The sequence below is a fragment of the Scomber japonicus genome, chromosome 13, assembly GCF_027409825.1.
Source record: "Scomber japonicus isolate fScoJap1 chromosome 13, fScoJap1.pri, whole genome shotgun sequence".
NCBI classification, from domain to species: Eukaryota; Metazoa; Chordata; class Actinopteri; order Scombriformes; family Scombridae; genus Scomber; species Scomber japonicus.
The window spans coordinates 17,894,284-17,914,519 of record NC_070590.1 but is presented as its reverse complement, the minus strand read 5'-3'; the positions used below and the strand labels follow the sequence as shown (position 1 = coordinate 17,914,519).

The following is a 20,236-nucleotide window of genomic DNA, read 5'->3' as shown; positions in this document are numbered from 1 at the left end:
CAAAATAAATAATTTCCTCCTATGCTTTCATACCAATAAACTGCAGAGCTACTTATCCCACACTAACAGAGCACTTTCCCTCCACATTAAAGGACTGACAATACATTATTCTATAATCCACTGATGAAAGCAAACATTATTGTTATTTGAACAGGATATGGATTAACTTAAAATGAACCACTGTATAAATCAATTCATCTCAGCAAGCAAGAACAGAACCCATTTTGTATGAAAAAAATTTCACCAAAAGACATGGTCATGGACGAATACCTAATTATTATGATCTGATCTGCCTCATTTCAGTTCTCAAGATTTCCTAAACCAATTGAGTTTATTTACTATCAATAAGTGAACCACATGGTAGAGTAATCTAATCAGCTGTACAGTTCTGCAGACCTTCATTTTTTTTTCTCCAGAGAAAACCGGCAGAAAACAGGAAGCTTCTCTGGAGATGAAACACCGCTCACTGCTCAGCTCATTTCACAATGGGAACAAAGGATTTGCTATTCTGTGTTTGAAAAGCACTATGGGGACATACAATATTTAAAAAGTCCAAGTGCAAACCTCCCAGCAGCAAGTATAAAATTTAGAAAGCAAGCCACATAGACCAGGTGGAAGTTTGTTATAACTTCTGTTACTTTCTATACTGTAGAAAGAATAAATATGGCAATCTGATAGCACTTTTCTGATTGAAAGGTCTGTTTTAAAAGCTTTGCTGTGCCTATTGATAAAGACACTTATCTTTTAATTTGGCTTCAAAACAGTCAAATGCAACCTCTGCACTGAGGGGATTGATTGCTTTAAGAAAGACATTTGGCAATGTCATCCATATTTTATAAGCTTTGAAAAGGATTGGCAGCAGATCAGGTATTTTATTCCTATCTTGGTCTTGTCTAGGATACATACTAGACAAGTCTAATATGTTCAAAGACTGTTTTATTGGAAGGAAAGGGAAAGTTGGACAAGACTGAGAGACCAAATTGAGATGATTGGTGAAGTAGGGTGTTTAGATCCATTGAAACTTGGACATCTGGGCATTTATCTCCATCCTCAGAAGATAGTTTTATTCCTTACTCATTTGTTGTGTTATATGTGCCTTGTAAGGTGACCTTGAGTGCTTTGAAAGGCGCCTTTAAATAAAATGCATCATTATTATTATTCTTGTTATTATTATTATTTACTACATAAATGTATATTTAATTTGATATCCACCTGATCTGCCTGTGTCTCAGTGCCTTTTCATAACAGAACACATAGTTAGAAAGATATAAGCTATGTAACATAGGAAGGTGTTATCAATTAAATTAAAAATCAGAGCAGTGCAGAAAAAAAGAAGCTGTACTGTATATTCCCCAAACCCATTTATTAATAAACACACATGATGATCACTCTACCAAGCAGAGTAAATCTAGGAACACTTTGCTTTATGTACAGTATTTGCAGGTTGTTGAGCAGTTTCCCAGAAATTCTTTGCAGAGGTCTACCAGCACTAGATGCTGTTCAATAATCATAACCAGACTGGATATGATAGTGGATAAATACATTACAAAAAAAGTACAGCAGGCACTCTGCTTGTACGTAAGGTCAGAAGATTGTGTTAATACATTATGTCAACAGGTCAAAAGAGGTTTGGGTAGAATCTCAAACCCTCAACAGAGTCATCTCTACACAGGTGACCCATCTTCTCAGCCAGCAACAACCTAGATTCAGGAGAGAGGAGCAAAGACAAGTGCAGAACACAAAATCAGAAACTACAAAACTACAAAAATACTACTTGGTGAATTCTCATCTACAGTATGAGGTGTTTTACTGTTTTTTCTATGAGATAACTTACCGCTCTTTAGACAGAAGAACAGAGAGACCCAAGAGCTTTGCAAACTCCTCTGCTGTTAAAGAGCCTTTATCTGACACCTGTAGAAGAGAAGATTAATCAGAAAGAGAGCTACAAAGGTAAGATAAGAAATATGATAAAAACATACATCCTATGAAGTTTGATCTCTCTTTTAAGATACAAATCCAGGATAGTGGAACATTTTGTTTGATCAGTGTTAGGCTCATTACGTCATTGCCAGTATAGTGTTTGTAACGGTAAAGCTTACATTGTCCAGTGCGGAGGCTATCATTTCCTCTTCACTGTGAGACTGCAGCTGGACCACCATCACACCGCTGTCAAACACTCGCAGCCTACACAGAGGAGAAGACAAACAAGGGAAAGAGTGCGTGCGCTTCAGTTTATTGTTAAACTGAATTTGACCCTTTATTAGGCTAAAGTGGAGGGCTAGCTAAAGGACAGTATCTGATATGGGGGTAAAAGGACCAGCATGGCAAGCTAACAAGGGAAACAGGCTGGTGTTTTTTTTTAAATCCTGGGAAGTGGCAGGAAATGACAACCGCACAGGGCTGGTCAGCACTTCCAACAACAGGAAGCCAGGCAGGAAAAGCCTGACCGATTCCTCTGTGAAGCAGGCGCCAACCCTGCCCTATATTCCTTTAATATACACATAGCCTGGTCTGTACACAAACGAATGTATGCAAGCGTGCATAGATAAATTAAACAACACAATGACAAACTCAACTCAAACTCACCTCAATGGGAGTTTCAATGACTCAAACATCCTGCATGCGTTTACCAAATCTTCTGGAGATAAAAGCTAAGGAAGAAAAAGAAAAAATAACAATATCTGACAAGACTTTCATGTGGAATGTGAATGCATAGATAGAAAAGTTGCAATATACTATCACTTTAGTGTGAACGAACATGCTGGAACATGCCTGCACAAATACGAGCTATGCAAAATTTCTGTTGTTATTGTTAGGGAATTTTCCATCATTAATATGCACTGGTTCAATATAGGTCAGTGTTTGACTGTTTTCCCGAACGGGGTAAAGGTAACTGGAGTCAGAGATTTGATATAGTGTTGGATGGAGGACAAAGGTCCTGAGTGTCATCTAAGCTAGACTAAATTCTGTATATTGTAGATGTGTTGGATCTGCCCATATTTGGGCATGGCTCAACCTGTGGCATTATCTGTGTGGTTTAAAGTCTATCCCCGGAGGACAGAAACTTCAGAATTGAAGGAAGCATCAGTGGTGTAAAAACGCTGCAGTTATTTCAAGTCATTGCTCAGAGAACATTGAGTTTTTAACCCTTAACTGCCGTCCATTCTACCTGCCGCGTGAATTCAATATCATCAACATCACAGCTGTTTACCTCGCCCCCAGCGCTAACACAAAGGAGGCTCTCTCCATTCTGTACAAGTCAGTGAGTACACTACAAAACACACACCCGGACGCAGTCTGCATAATCGCTGGCGATTTTAATCAGGCCAAATTGAAAACAGTAATGCCACACTACCACAAGTGTGTGAACTTTGCTACAAGGGGAAAGAACACACTTGACCAGGTCTACACTAACATCAGACAGGCCTTCAAAGCTGTTCCCCACCCTCACCTGGGTTCATCAGACCATCTCTCTGTTATGTTAATCCCAGCCTACAGACCTCTGTTGACGAGAAGCAAGCCAACTGTGAAACAGATCAGGGCCTGGCCAGAGGGCTCCACAGCAGCTCTACAGGACTGTTTTGAATACACAGACTGGTCTGTTTTCAGGGAGGCGGCCACTACCAACCGGGAAGTCAACCTCACCGAATATACAGACTCTGTAACAGGATACATAACAAAATGTATGGAAGATGTAACCGTCACCAAGGACATTATAGTAAGAGCAAACGAAAAACCCTGGTTCACCAGGGAGGTACGTGAGCTCCTGAGGGCACGCAACGTTGCTTTTAAGTCTGGGGACAGGGAGGCCCTCAAGTCTGCCAGGGCCAACTTGCACCGGGGCGTGAGAGCAGCCAAGCGTGCATATGGACAAAAAATCAATTCGCACTTCACAGACACAAAGGACCCAAGACGCCTGTGGCAAGGCATCCAGTCAGTCACAGACTACAAACCATCCCCCCTACCGTGTGAGGACAACACAGACTTCCTCAACTCACTCAACACCTTCTTCAGCCGGTTTGAAGAAAATAACACCACAACACCCACAAAAAACCCCACAAACCCAGACAGCACAACACTTCAACTGGACCCAGCCGACGTGAGGAAGACCCTACTCAAGGTGAACCCCAGGAAAGCTGCAGGGCCAGACAACATACCCGGGCGCGTGCTCAGAGACTGTGCAGACTCACTCACTGACGTCCTCACAGACATCTTCAACACCTCTCTGAACCAAGCCATCTTACCAGCAAGTTTCAAAGCTACCACCATCGTACCACTACCAAAGAAGTCACCAGCATCATCACTGAACGACTACAGACCCATAGCACTCACTCCCATCATGATGAAGTGCTTTGAGAGACTGGTAAAGGTCCATCTAACATCCATCCTCCCCACCACTCTGGACCCATACCAATTTGCCTACCGCCCCAAGCGCTCCACTGATGACGCCATAGCAACAGCACTCCACCTCTGCTTGGCTCATCTGGAGAACAAAAACAGTCATGCACGGATGTTGTTCATTGACTTCAGCTCTGCGTTTAACACCGTCATCCCCCAACATCTGGTGAACAAGCTGAGTACAATAGGCATTAGCACTTCACTGTGCAACTGGCTGCTGGACTTTCTTACAAACAGACCGCAAACAGTCAGAGTCGGAAACAACTCCTCAGCGACCACCATCATAAACACCGGGGTGCCGCAAGGATGTGTGCTATCCCCCCTGCTGTTCACGCTGATGACCCACGACTGCTGTGCCAGATTTGAAACGAATCACATCATCAAGTTTGCAGACGACACAACAGTGGTGGGCCTCATCAAAGACAACGATGACTCAGCATACAGAGAGGAGGTGCAGCAACTCATCGCCTGGTGTGAGAAGAACAATCTGCTTCTCAACGTAAACAAAACAAAAGAAATTACTGTGGACTTCAGAAAGGAACAACCAACACACATCCCACTCATCATCAACGGCAGTGCAGTGGAGTCTGTGAAAAGCACAAAATTCCTGGGAGTGCACATCACAGATGACCTCTCATGGACCACCAACACCACTGCGCTAGTCAAGAAGGCGCAGACAAGACTCCACTTCCTGAGAAGGATGAGAAGAGCTGACCTTCCCACCTCTGCTCTCACCATCTTCTACAGAGGTGCTATTGAGAGCATCCTGACCAGCAGCGTCTCTGTTTGGCACGGCAGCTGCCTAGCTGCAGACAAAAAGGCGATACAGAGGGTGGTGAGGACAGCAGAAAAGATCATCAGGTCACCCCTACCAGCCATCCATGAACTGTACACTTCACACTGTTCCAAGAGGGCAATGAACATCATCAAAGACACAACTCATCCAGCACACAGACTGTTCTCCCTTCTACCATCAGGGAAGCGGTACCGCAACCTGCGGTCCCGCACAAGCAGACTGAGAAACAGCTTTTTTCCACAAGCCATCAGACTCATCAACACACTGAAGAAAACCACATGAACATTCCAAGGTCATTGGATGACATTCCATGAACATTTCCTTCACCATGCCACTGGCACTTTACTATGACCACTGATTGTACTTATGCTGTTATGTGTGTGTGTGTGTGTGCGTGTGGTTGTGTATTATGTCAGTATTTGCACACTGTGTGTGTGTGTGTGTGCGTGTGCGTGTGTGTGTGTGGTGGGGGGGGGGGGGAGATTTTTTGTCTATGTCTTTTTACATGTCTTTTTAACTGCACATTGGAGACTGGTAAAACGCAATTTCAGACTTCTGTGCTAACCCTGTTACATAGATTTTTGACAATAAAGTTGAACTTGAACTTGAACTTGAACTTGAGAACATAACGTGTACTGATCATTCATTCACTTCTCCTTGGCCAAGTAAATAAACCTTTCAATGCAAGACATCCTGGACTCTCTACTCTCTCCATTAACATATAGGCTGCATAATTAAAATCTCTAACAGTTATTTTGTATGTGCATTTATACAAACATTACCTCCATCCCTCTAGCTCGGTTGACGAGACAGTAGACCTCAGTGAGAGCCATCATACCCCCACGCTCCTGAGAGAGTAGCGTGTGGCAAAAAGGGAGTGCGAGTTATGGAGATTATTGAAATGAGTGTATATATCATAGACTGAATAGATTTGTCTTGATCAACACAACAGTCATAGTACACATCATTTTGCTGTCAAACACACATTAATGCAGACAAAACACTTACCTCGAGAGGGGCCTGTAGCATATCTCCCAGTTGTTTAGCCAGCTGCAAATGGTAATGTGTACCTGACCCGTGTGTTTCTCTGGTGACAGGGTCAGCGATACCCATGCTCAGAAGGTAGGACTTAAAGCGGATTGTCTGTGAAGCAGAATAAAACTGTTAATAAACAGCAAAACTAAAGGAAAACCAAACTGTAGGTGTTTATGAGTAAAGATTGCATGGTGTACTACAGCAGCATCATAGCAACTGAACATAATTATTATGTTTCATATGTTATGTTTCATATCAGGCCTCACCAAGGCTTTTATCATTAAGTCCTCCTTACCTCATCCTCTGTTATGTCCCCTTGCTTGTCTTTGATCTTGTTAGCTATAGATCTGGACACCTCCACCATTTCTTTAGCCTGTTAAGTTAGAGTGAATAATCACTTACAGCAACAATGTCCACAGCATAGCAGTGTATGGGCTTAAAACAAGTCAGTTATGATGTGTAAAACAATCATATAGTCATAAATAGATCAGCTTTAAGAAGACCTCAAGAAAGAAAACCATTCTTATAGAAATGAAAAGACAAAGGGAAGCATTTTTACCTTCACCATCAGCTTACTGAGGTCCTCAAAGGCCTGGAAAAGGGACCAAATGGGTAATAGTGCTAAAACATGTTCACAATTCAATAAACCACAAAACCTCATGGCTACAGATACTATTTAAATGTCATTCCACAACACCCCCACCCCTCTGGCTGATGTCAATTTAACTTATATTCAAGACATGCATTCAGTATGTCCAACCACAGTTGTATAAACACATCATAGTTCAGTCTATAGTTACCTAATCAGTGTCATGGTGGCTGTGGCCAGCTTGAACTCACATCAGTTATTATAAATTCCGATGGTGACAAGATTTTTATGACAGAAAAAAAGAGACCAAACGTTCGGGAGCAAAGTCTCAAATCTCTCTGAATTTTCAATGTGTTCACAACCATTTTTGTCTAAATAACTCAATGACAACTACAGTGACAGCACCTGCAATTCCCATTCTGACACATTTTTCAGTACTTTAGTATTTTACTTTACACTACCTCTGAAATGTTTTTGTCTGTTTCTTTCCTCTTCTCCTCTATCTTCCTTTCAATGCCGACAATCCCCACTGCACGTGTCCTTCCTGCCTACATGACCACAAAGGAAAGAAAAACACACCTCGTGAAAGATACAAGGAATTTAAAAGTTGGCACAAAGCCTCGAAGGAAAGGCGAAGAAAAACAGTGAAGAGAAAACAAATTGTGGCTGTTACAGAACATTTTAGTCAGTATTATTTAAAAAATATATAGTATTAAACATTGTAGTAACTAGTGTTCAGGGTTAGTTTTACTGAGCTCTGTGAAGTAGAGTTCAACTGATGTGTACTATACCTAATTTAATGTTTATGCCAATTTCTACCAATTGAGAGATACATGTATTGACCATATATCAGCAACATCCATACCAATACTGCATCTCTTTGAAAAGCCCTAAAAAACTGAAAAAAGTTCTGATTCAATTGTTAGGTCCAAGAATATAGTGATAACACTGCCACCCTGTGGATGATACTTTGAATTGATAGTTGTGTCATCCCCATGTACATGTAATGAGGTGGAATGTCTGTTCTACTTCTAACCTGAGGGCCAGTTCCTGTGGGGATCGGTTGTGAAACTGGTGTATTCTCCCATCTCTTCTGGGTCATCTCCTCTGTTAGCCTCCTGTAAAACTGCGAGCAAATGACACCATGTGATTTCCAGGTAATAAAGCATTGAACAAGAGTCTGTGTAAAGAAATCTCAGTCTATCGTGAGCAATGAGTACAAAAAGTTAAAACAAAAAGCTCTTTCAGATGCATGTGTGAGTGAGATTACCTCAATCTGCCCATGTTCTTTGAAGGAGAGCTTGATGTGTGAGTATTTGCTGTGTTGGTAGGGTCCTGGCTCCTTGTTGGCAGGTACTGGATGCAGGTGAATAACTATTTTTGCACTACAGAATAAGACACAGATAGTGAATTTACCACTCTTATTATTATTGCTGTCATAAGTGTTGACAGTTGAGAGGAGTGACAGTTCATGGAGTTTTCAACCACATGCCATAGTCTAAATAAAATAAATGAATACATAAATATAACATTGACAGTGTTGGTGTGCAACTACTTACATGTAATGGTGCAACGCAATTTAACTACAAAATAAATGTAACTATAATCTGTTACAGTTACTGAGAAAAATATTTAATTAAATTACAGTTACTTAAATGTTGATTATTACAAAGGGGGGACATATGAAGTCAGACCACAATACAAGATCTATGTACAGAATGTCACCTCTTTCCTATTCCTGCAGCCTGCTCCTCAAAGAAGATGATCTGAGACAGGGGCATGGCAATGCAGCACTCCTACAGATGACAAGAAAAATACAGAATAAGTCATGACACTTGGGGCAGGCCAGGTGTAAATAGAAGTATATGATAGGTAACTGATCTCTTACATGACTTTTTACATCCCTCCAGATCAACTGATGGGTGCTCAACAAGGCGACTCCAACATCCAGCTTAGCCTGGTAACGTTATACGACAGAAAAGACACACGTTATTACTCATTACTACATTGCTGCTCTATCAAATATCTTATTAACACTGTTTCCTGTACGTTTTAGCTGCCGTATTGTGTCAGACCAGGAAACTATACCTTTTCATCACCGTCATACAGTTTGACACCTCGCTGTTGAATCACTAAAGTTTCGTTTATTTCTAGAAGCCCACTAGACCACGAAAAGCGATCCATGATCGCCTTAAAAGCAGCAACTTATTCTCTTATCCAATTCCGCCACAGGCAGGCTCATTTTATGTTTACTTCCTGTGTAATGTCTAAAGGGATGGCCTGAGACTGCCTGTCGAGAAACCCCAAGGTGGAACATGGGGGGAAAAAAAGTTTTAATTTAATTAATACACACAATTACTATGAATCGATTATAAATACTGATTTTATCCCCAAAAGCAGCTGTAATTTTGTGTCTTATCTGACAAGCTGCCTCAGAGGGGTCCTTTCTGGTGTTGACGGTCCTAGCCTATGGTCCTAGCGCCAGCTGTCAGTGGAAGCTAGCATCACTGCTATATCTCCTAGCACGTCATTTTGAGATTTGTCTACTTTTTTGACGTTTCGCTGCCTCTATAATAATTGTCGCGGATATTGGACTTGAACTGAGCTTGAGTGAACTGATGTGCAAATACTTATTTTAGCCTATTTGTGTGTGTATTTGAGTTAAATGCTCGGGATTTAGGTAGCCGTAGCCGGCTAGCTTGTTGTTAGCTGCAGGCAGAAATCTGGTGCAGGCATTTTTTTGCACCGCAGAAACATAATAGCGGCAGCAGTTTGGATGTCATTGTTCACGGTCGGAAAAGTTCTGTCGTAGAGAACGTCTGGAAAGACCATGCAGGTTTACCACGGAACTAACACATTTCTGCGAATATTTATTTCTTCAAACGATGCTTTCAAAGCATTATGAATTCAGTTCACTAACGTTGGACCTTAATGAATTAAAGTCATCTGAAAGCTTGTAATCTTAAATGACCTTAGCTGTTGTATTGAAAAGAAAGAAAGAAAACGTGTATTTACCAAGTGCGTGATATAGTAACTCTGTTCATAGTCACGTTTTTGTTAGTCATCAACATGGATAAGAAATCATTTGACATTGTCTTGGATGAGATAAGGAAGGTAAAGACTGACCACTAAAATTATCTGTCTGAATTTACACTGAAAATCATCTCAGCTTCACGGTTTGGTGATTCTTCATCCTGTGTTTTAGTGTGTCCTGACCGATCAGCGGATCAAAGCCATCGAGCAGGTGCATGGATATTTCTCCAGCGAGCAGGTAACATAACTGTCTAGTCAACAACATTGACTGTGTTTTATACGCACTGGTATCCTGGTTTAGGGAGTATCCCTTTATACTTTTTTCAAAAACCTCGATATGCTGCCCAGATTACTCCGATAGAAACCAGGATTTTGTCACATGTAAACACCTGATCCAGGTTTGGTACAGAATATGGTGGCTGAGATGATGAGTGATTAAGACACAACAGGATGATCAGGAACCTGTATACCGAAACTTTCAGTCATGTAAACATGATATGAACAACCAGGTTTCTCATGTTTCATGTAAATGCTATGTCCTGAATATGAGCAAAATCAGGATACTAGTGTGCATGTAAACCCTCTCACTGTTATGTCATAATTTGCTTTTCAGTACCTTTTTCAGCAAGAAACAATTCTAGACCTTCATAGCCGGACCTATTCAATCTATCACTGGATACATTCCCTTTTTCCACAGACTGGTGAAGTCATTTAGCCCCACAATTCATTCAAAATTCCTCTTGTCCAGAGCTGATAATATTACTACTTGCCTTATAACCAATGCTGCATATGGGTAGAAAAATGTAAATCGTAAGTTAATTGAACTTAAAGACTGTTGATTATTTTAACATTTGTAACAAAATGAATAAAATCACAAAGAACATTGTTAGCTCTAATGCTTACTGAGTATACTTTACATAGTGTATGGATATGAAATTGCTGTTTTCATGCCAAATAACAAAGGCATGGTTAAAACTTACAGACCAAACTGCGAGAATATCTTCTCTCTTTTTTTCAATGTATCAATTACGATGGAAGTCAAAAGTGACAGGGTGCTATGTTCACAATATTCAAGCAGCAAAGCTCTAGTGTTATGTTAAGCTGTAACACTGTCTTGAATGTCTGCAGGTGACGGAGATATTGAAATACTTCTCATGGGCAGACCCTCAGATTAAAGCAGTAAAAGCTCTGCAGCATGTAAGTATTCTGTTGTAAGTGATCAGTGCAACAATAGGAGTAAAGGAATAAAAATGCATTTATGTGTGTAAATATATATTTATATTTGTGTGTGTATATATATATATACATATATATATATATATATATATATATATATATATATATATATATATATATATATATATATATATATGTTTGAAACTGTTAGTTGAACTTGTTTCTCCTTCTTTTGCTTAGAAAATGGTTGCAATCCCTACAACCAAGGTTGCAAATATTCTGAATTGCTTCACCTTTTCGAAGGACAGACTGGTTGTCCTGGAACTGATAGCTTTGTGAGTGCAATTTAATAATAGATTTTACTCTTGTGAACTGTTTTTTCATTTTTTTTTGGTAACATTTAAGTAATATTGTATTATAATATTTCCCCATTGGGTTCATTCTATATAGACTAATTTGTTACTCGATCAATGTTGGAATTGTGCTCTTATACAGGAACATATCAGATGCTCAAAATTACCGTCCTGTGGAGGATCTGTTTCGCATACACTTGTCTGAGAAAAAGCGGGCTCGCAGGATACTGGAGCAGGTAAGTTCAGCTTTCCAAATTCACCCTTGTCGTGTGAAGTGTGTGTGCGCTCTAATCCACTTGGTTTCGGAAGATCTTCTGGAGTCCCTGTGGTAGCCTTTATGTCCCAGAAGACACTATTGTTGCCAAGTGAGATGTACCAGTACAAGTGATTAATGCAATTAAAAAATCAATTTAAAATAAATAATAATAAAACAGTCAATAAGTCTTCATGTGTAAACGCATGATCTTTTGCATCCCTAATAATCATAATATTTTCAAAGCTGTACACACACACACACACACACACACACACACACACACACACACACACACACATACATGCACCCAGTTTCTAAATTGTTATTACTTGTGTTTCCTCAGGTGTGTAAGGTTGGCTGCAAGGCTCCTGTAGCCATGATATCCTCCTGTGGTATGATACCAGGAAATCCATACCCCAAAGGCAGACCCAGTCTGGTCACTGGCACATTCCCCGTAAGTATGTGCAGGACTCGACTCTGAACCTTTCTGTAGGAATCCCAGTCCTGAGCTGAATGCGGGGGTGTTACCTGGCCTGAGATTTGTAGCTGTAGATCTGAAGATTTTTTCTTCAGCCCCAAATAATTCTCCACCTTGATTGGTTTCTCACTAAAGAAGACGGCAGTGTAATTTTGTATCTTCAGTGAGTTGAACGAAGGCAAGAATAATCAGGTTTTACAGGGAAATACATGAAGTACTTGTGTCCTATTGGGTGACAGGTCTCTTTTAATTCTTGGGGTTACTATGCCAACTGGTAGCTCACACTGTCAGTGTGAGCAAAAACATGGACAAACAAATGTTTTTTCCCCTGTAAAAGGGAAGCAGAGGCTCTCATGTTGAGCCAGGAAAACAAGGTGTGTACTGTAAATGTCTGTATGAATTCAAAAGTACCTGAACATGATATTAGCAGAGCATAAGTCTAATGCACTTTGCATTGTACTGCCCAACTAAACCATTTGCAATGATAGCTTAGTTGTGCCTCCCCATGCCTTGCAACACTAACCTAGCCTAACTAACCATTTGGGGTAGACAAAACACAGAACATAACAAACATTGTATTATGTGTTGTAGATTGTCATAGTTATTGTCATCATATCGTCATATAATAATAATGATAATAGGTATCTCATATGGCACATGTTTAATGGAGACACATTTTTATATATATATATTGATGTTCATTTATTTGTCGTAGAGCTGGAGAATTGACCATAATTGTCTTGTGTCTACTGATACAATTATTACAGATGAGCCAGACAGGATAGAGGAGAAAGAGAAAAACAGGAAATACTGAAGGAAAGGGGACAGAAGAGGGAGATAAAATAGACAGTAAAGATGAGGGAGACCAGAGCAGAGGGCAGTGAATAACCAAGGAGGCAACAAGAAACATCCTAACTGAACACACTGATTAGGTGCCAAGGCGAGTAAAAAAAATCACTGCTTTCCATCCAGCAAGTTTGGCCTGCAAAAAAGATACATTTAAGTGACTAGAATAGTCTATAACTGCCAATGCAGCATTCTGTTTCATGTGCAGATTATATGGCAAACTAAAACAAGCAAGCAAGCAAGCAGCTTCTTGGGAAGCAGGGGATTGCTTTTTGAGGTCAAACAGACAGTGACAATAAATTGAATGTTATTGAGTGCATGTTATAACTTCAAGGACCATCGCTGAGATTAAAGAGGAACATGTATTTGATAATGGTGGATGAAGTAGAGGATTATTGTTTGAAGCAGCTTGCATTTTGTGTGCGATATGTTAGTTCACAGGGCTTGCCGAACAAGCTACTTTTTCGATTTTCCCCAGCGTGAAGCATTTGATGCTAGCTCCATCCCTGACATTATAGAAAGGACTTTGAGAAACATGAAATGAGACCCCTTACATGTCTGGCAGCAGTGACAGTGTACAAAGCTTGACTCAGTAAAAAGCATCTAAAAGCCCTATACATCCATTGCTATGCCCATAAACCATCATTACACATCTTTAAAAAGCACCCAGGAATAGGGACAGAAAACTTGTCCAGCTGTCAAAGACTCACATGGAGTCTGTGAATGCCACCCTAAAAAAGCTCCCTGCTTTGATCCAAACTTTAAGAAGCATTTCAGCACCTCTGGCTAAGGGACTGGAAAGTCAGCTTTGCAGATTTAGTATGGAATACTACAGTGTATAGTGTCTTGGGAACACCAAGGCACTGTTTGAAGATCTTGATATCTATACTACTGGAACACAGAGGGTGACGTGGAACCAGTTTAGTTTCTTGTGTTATCCATGTTATAGTACGATATATATAAATAAATGTAGACTGATAATGCTCAAAAGCTTTTTGTGAAAACTGATTGTCAACACACATGTAATGTGTGTGTAGAGACATATATTTGTGTATGTGTGTATAATTTCTCATGTTTTATTACATGTACCACTGAGGTAGGAATTGTGGTTTGTATCAAGTGGGTTCATCAGCAATGATTTTACAACCAAATTATGAGTAGTTTGCTGATTTCAACTTTCATTTTTGAAATTCGATTTTGAGGGTTTTCCGTCACGTAGGTATATAGTAATAATGGTAGCAGGGATCTGATAGGACTCAGTGTCTCAGTATTGTTTGAAACATTCAAGTGGCTGGAATATTTATGTGCATATTATATGGTAAACCAAATTCAAACCCTTCCTTCCTCCTGCAGTTTTCCTATTTTTTAAGCAAATTGTAGCCCCCCAGGAATCTCTATAGAAGTATATTTTTTTGAAAGAGAATCTGGGCTCAGCCTCTGATGGTTAACAGTCCAGCCAGTGAGCCTGGCTGAATGATCTTACCAAGCAGACCATTTCATATTGTTACACACAAAGTAAAGATGTAGATTATATTGTGTATTTAGTCATTAGTGAACAGAACAAAATTCAAAGTCTGTGACCTGCAGTGCTCTTTGTACACTACAAACTGAGGGAGCTTGAAATGGAAGTATTAATTATATTTTTCCCCAATTTTCACAATTTTAAAACTAATGTAAAAAAAAAACAACTTTTTGGTAATCTCATGCATGTGGCACAAAAAAGGTGGCACATGTGTTTCAGCTCCTGGAGGTTTATCTACATTTCTTCCATATCAAAATAAGCCTGACCATCAACAAAGTGTGTTTTGTTATGATCACAGGGAATCCCTCCAGTAAAGAAAGAAGGAGAGAAGAAAGAGGACCCATCTAACAGTATGGAGGGGAAAGGAATCGCTTCCCGGATTATCGGACCATTTAAACCTGTAAGTACAAGAAAATGTATCACTGGGCCAATGATGTAATAGTGACAGATGCCCCAGAAAAATGTCATGACTGATTGAGGAGCTCGCACATGACTCTCATATGACACAATTATGATAGTTGGAAGACAAGATAAAAACTTCAACGTACAAATTACGCACTGTTATCTAAGCTAATGATTGACTGCAGTAAAAGAGACGAATATCGGAAACACATAAACTGCTTACTAGTATGAGTATGTGATTGTGAAGTAATTGGCATTTCCTTCTTTAGTTTCCATCTACCTACAACCCTCATCGGCCTGTGCCCTACCCTATACCACCGTGCCGACCACATGCTACCATCGCACCAAGTAAGAATCAATGCACTTAAACACGCCCATCACTTCCTTTCCTGCCCTGTACAGTGCATTAACACCGTATACAACCTGTCACTGAGAAGAAACCATATGTGAAAGATGCAAAGCACTAAGACAGTTGAGGAATTAATGATGATGCTGCTGCTGCACACTAAGACATGTTCCATCAGTTTGTTTTACTTCTCTCTGGGACTGGTCGAGGCATAACTGTAGTTAATGGTATAGTGTGTATGACTGCGTGGTGGACACTGTTAATATTTGCAACTGCTACTCAGGTGCATACAACAACGCAGGCCTTGTTTCTGTGGGAGGGGTAATAACAGCCAGCGTGCCCCCTCCCCCCTACAACTCCGCCCACAAAGTAGCAGGTATGATTCAATGGAAACGAGTGTGTGTCTGCTTGTGTGTGTGTATGTGTGTGTGACAGCAAATAGACACTCCTCGAAGCTTGCTGCCTAACTACCTGGCATGCTGCTTACCTGCGCTTCTCCAGTTTAATGCCTTTAATCAGGTGAAGAATCTACTTCCTACTTCTGATGACGTACGCTGAGTGACCAGAAAAATACAAACCCCCCTGTACATTTTAATGCAGTCTATTCATGTGTCCTGGCTTCAAGGGAATTTATTTTAGAGTTGTTGGAGAGATGTTGATAATTTAATACAGTATTTCTGGTATTTTTTATCCTCTATTGATGAGATGGACAAAATGTTAGAAAAGTTTCTCAATATAATTCTGTCCAATACAGCAACACCACCAGCCTCAAAATATGACATAGAATGTAATTTATTACATTGCATTATACTGTGCAGGTGTTTTTTGGTCAGTCAGTGTAGATCTATGTTTTAATGAACTGTGAGGACGGGCCTTTGGTTGGGAATCGCTTTTAATGTCATTAATCTTTTTTTCTTTCTGGATTCATGCTTGAAGCTGAATATGTTCTGCACAGGCATTTAACATGCATCGCTTAGAATAACTTGGTTTTTTTTGTTTGTTTTTTAATGCACCATCTCATCAGTTTTCACATTTGAAATACATCTCTTGGGGCCTTTGGGGAGATATGTGGGCAGAAAATGTCTCATGTTTCATTGAACAAAAAATGGTGAGAGATGTGATGAAAGTTAATTTGAGGACACCAAACGAAATAAGATATTTAAACATTTCCCCAAAGGTAAGAAGAAGATATTCCAATCTTGAAAATTGTAATTTATTGCACGCAGGGAAGCTCTCTGGCTGTTCCTCCTTGCTCTGTCTCATTTTCTTTTTTAGATGTGAGTGGATTGTTTCCTCTCGTGTGTTGGGTTTTAACCTACTCTGGACTGAAATTAGTTTTTTTTTAACAATAATACCACTGATTAGAAAAATCAAACATCTAAGTTACAACTTACCATGTCAGATAATAGTGGTCATCATTTTAGATTCTCTAACTCTGATTTCTTTTTACCACTAGGTTACGCCAAACCAGGCAATCATCAGAACACCACACCCGGAGTCAACAGCGGACCCCTGCTCATTCCTCATGGGTCCACACCGTCTACCCCTGTCCCACCCCAGGCTTCTCCTGCTCACCCGCCTCCCACAACCCCCATCACACCAGTTTTCCCTGGCATGGTGCCCTCTCACAACCCTAATGCCCCCTCACCCTCACCTGCTCCATCCCCGTCGGTCATCAGAGCAGGTCCACAGACCCCCACTGGCCACGTTACACCTACACCCTCATCTGTCATTAAAGCGCACACCCCCTCAGGAACCCCTTGTGCAACTCCTGTTTCCAGTAGTGGGGGCTTCTCCTCTTCCCCCTTCCATGCCATTTCCCGACCTAACACGCCTGCTACCTCACGCAGTTGCCAAGATCCCCTGCCACAGACGAACTCCATGGGCTCAACTCAGCAGAGAATTTTTACCCAGACTGCAGACCACCAGTCAGGACCCACCTTCCATGGCTTACCCCAACAAGCAGGTAACCTCTCTGGGTCTGTTATAAGAAGTTACACCCCATCTGGACCACCATCTCTCACTCCTGGATCTTCCACTCCAAATTGTTCCACCCCAGGCCCCACTCCCAAACTCTCCCCAGCCCTCTCTGTACAGGCTCACGCTTCCATGGGGCAGGCTGGAGTCCTTCAGATCGAAGATCATCGAGCAGTCCTGAGTAGACACACCGGTGGTGGCAACAGTGGCAGTAACAGCCCAGTACACTCTGCTTTTAAGGGCACCTCTCGCTCAGGCACACCTTCTGTTAGCTCTCTGGTGGTACCAGGTTCTGCTCAAGCTGCTCTGGCACGTTCCTTGGGTCTGTCGCACCCTTCAGGTTCCCCTCAAGTCTCTCTCCCCAGTCCTGTTGCTATCACCGGCCTCCAAGCTCTGTCCTCCAGCCCAGCACCCTCTCATTATCCAGGCCTGTCCCCGTTTTCCTCCCTTTCTTCCTCTCTCCCTCCTTCCTCCATGCCTTCATCAATAACAGCGATGCCTCCTGTTAGCAATATGTCCAACCACCCACAAACCTCTATCTACCCAGGCATGGCACCCGGCATGGCACCCAGCGCTGCCCCCAGTGCAGCCTCCCCTTATGGTCTCGGCCTCACCTCTGCCTCCTCTATATTCCCAGGCCTTCCGCCTGGCCCCAGCCCTACTGCCTTCCCAGGGTTGGGGGTTTCAGGAGGGCATGGTGCTGGGAGCCCTGTGTTGTCTTCATTCATGGGATTGCCTGGTGCCACTCCATCTTCAGTAGCATCGGTGGCACCACTGCAGGCAGTGGCAGCAGCGGCAGCAGCAGCAGCTGGGGTTCCATCATCATCACCAGTTTTACCTGGATTTGCATCTGCCTTCAGCTCCAACTTCCAGCCTGGGTATGTCATATAACTTTGACGGACAATTACAGAAAACTTTGATAATTGTTTCTGACAAATATACAGAAGCCATGTCATTTAGTCCACATAATTAGACCAGAACAATAACTGAATTTGCCAATTGTGTTGCTGTTGCATACCCATATAATAGAGCACAGTATTCAGTGGGCAGAGTTGCATGTGAGCATGTGACTAATTTTCCACTTGTGTGTTAAATGGCTGGAAAAAGATGATCATAAATCATGTAAATGAATCCTCTTGGGGTGATAAGTGCACCCACAAAGGGCAAAGTCCGCTCATAATTGTTCCTGTAGTGTCAAGCTTAGACTTTAGTTTATGCTGTCTTGTGTCGGTCATAAATGTACAATGTTATCTTGCCAATGAGCAAGTTGTAAGCACAAGCCTCACCTATGTGTTGACATGTGATACATTCAAGAGTTTTGAAATAAGTCAACAACTTATAATTTTTAATGTTTATACAATGAAGAGTTGCAAAACTGTAAAATATATACAAGGGGGGGAAAAATCATCAAGCATCCTACAGTCATCTACAGCATGGCCATGTTTTTTCTTTAAGGATGTGTATTGAAAATGGAAAAAAACACGGTCATCTTTTTTGTCTTGTTGTATACACAAGTTACACCAGCAGATACAGAATGATGTGAAATAGTAAAATATGAATAACGTGTGTCTGTAGTTAACAGGAGTTATTGTGCATGTTCCAGGTTGACCAGTGGCCTCCAGCCTCCAGGAAGCAGTGGGTTCCCCAGCTTGTTGTCCTTCCCCGGTGTACCAGGCTTCTCTCCCTCTGCCTCCCCTGCTGCCCTTGGTGGCCTCCACAACCCAACCATGCAGTCTGCCCTGCTGCAGGTAGACACACACACAGACAGACACACAATACTCTGATAGAAGAAAAGTATTTGAATGTCAGTTTAAAATCTCGTCTTCATCTCTTTCCAGGCTCATCCCACATCTGCTTTAGAGAACTTTCCTTCTCAGCCCAATAGTTTCGCCAACTATCCCCCAGGCCCAGGAAACCCTTTCCCCCTCCAACCAGGCCTGCACCCTCAACTGGGCTGGCAGTGAAGCCTACCGTACATTTTGAAACATTGAGTATATTTTCATGCTGACCTCTACTGTTACACCCTTCCCTACCCTTTCAGGATTTGACATGTTTTATTTTCTGGCCTTGAACCCTGCAGAGCAAAGGACATCCAACTGAAGAGTTTGATTTCTGTGTATTTTACAGTCAGAGTGATTCACCACTACGAGGAACACTACTATGTAAACAGTTAAAATAGTGTGCAGGGGAGAAGTCTTCTATTATAGTGAACAGTTGTAAATATCACTTGTCAAATTTGTTTGGTTTTACAAGTAGACTGTGATGAACTTTAATGTTAGCTGGATTTGGCAGTTGGTCAACAATAATTTGTAAATAATGAAGTGTAGAAATAAAAACAATATACATGATATCATGTAATGAATTGACAGTATCCTTATGTAGTATTTCATGTCCAAACTCAGTGTAAAGGCCATTCTTATGATACTGATTGATTGCCTTGAATCAAATATTGTTTTATGTCTTGAAATCTTAAGCTGACTAGCATATTGAGTTGTATGGCGCAGTCACATTTGGAAGTGGCCACACCATACATCTTTTGGTGTGTAAAGGGTGGAAGCGTTGTGCACAAAAACCCACATTTGGCAGTTCCACTCATTATTTGTATTTTCAATGAACACTCACTCGGGGCTGTCAACATTTTAATGTGATTTATGTTTTGTATGTTTACAAAGTTCTTTTGCCAGATGTGACACTGCTGTTACTGCTGTTACAGTATTTGACCAGACATAAAGCGTTTTCAGACTGGAGGAACTTTTTCGTAGTTCTGTTGGTGGAACTACCCCTTTTTATTGTGTCCACACTGCATACTGTTTTGAGGAAATTCAGGGTAGTTACTCTCCCAGAACAAGTGGAACCTTGAGTGACATAAGTGTACAGTGATTGGTTCAGATATAACTGTATGCTGATTGGTCAAACTCATGAACCAATTCAGCTCCGGCAACCACCATTTTCATATATTTACATACTCACATTTTTGTCTCCTTTCTAACTCTCTAATTATCATGAAATCCACAAAAAACTCATAGCTC

General features: G+C 41.2%; 2 protein-coding genes across 3 annotated transcripts; one reads left to right on the top strand and one right to left on the bottom strand.

Moving 5' to 3' along the window:
• Positions 1-1,357: 1,357 nt before the first annotated feature.
• On the bottom strand, positions 1,358-9,066 carry vps36 (vacuolar protein sorting 36 homolog). Its single transcript, XM_053331510.1, has 14 exons — positions 8,907-9,066; positions 8,707-8,775; positions 8,544-8,614; positions 8,089-8,203; positions 7,855-7,944; positions 7,280-7,366; positions 6,789-6,821; positions 6,525-6,602; positions 6,203-6,337; positions 5,977-6,042; positions 2,587-2,651; positions 2,100-2,184; positions 1,835-1,911; positions 1,358-1,700 (listed from the first exon to the last, which is right to left on the bottom strand). The coding sequence occupies exons 1-14, from the start codon at positions 9,000-9,002 to the stop codon at positions 1,619-1,621; spliced, it is 1,149 nt and encodes a 382-aa protein (XP_053187485.1). The 5' UTR covers positions 9,003-9,066; the 3' UTR covers positions 1,358-1,618.
• A 254-nt stretch (positions 9,067-9,320) lies between these two features.
• On the top strand, positions 9,321-20,012 carry proser1 (proline and serine rich 1). 2 transcript variants are annotated; one of them, XM_053331487.1, is made up of 12 exons: positions 9,321-9,932; positions 10,024-10,089; positions 10,980-11,048; positions 11,268-11,362; positions 11,523-11,616; positions 11,980-12,090; positions 14,781-14,882; positions 15,154-15,232; positions 15,514-15,606; positions 16,687-18,085; positions 18,811-18,955; positions 19,046-20,012. In XM_053331487.1, the coding sequence occupies exons 1-12, from the start codon at positions 9,888-9,890 to the stop codon at positions 19,169-19,171; spliced, it is 2,424 nt and encodes an 807-aa protein (XP_053187462.1). In that variant the 5' UTR covers positions 9,321-9,887; the 3' UTR covers positions 19,172-20,012. The 2 variants fall into 2 exon arrangements, with proteins under 2 accessions (XP_053187462.1, XP_053187463.1); XM_053331488.1 differs by lacking the exon at positions 15,514-15,606.
• The last annotated feature ends 224 nt before the right edge of the window (positions 20,013-20,236 follow it).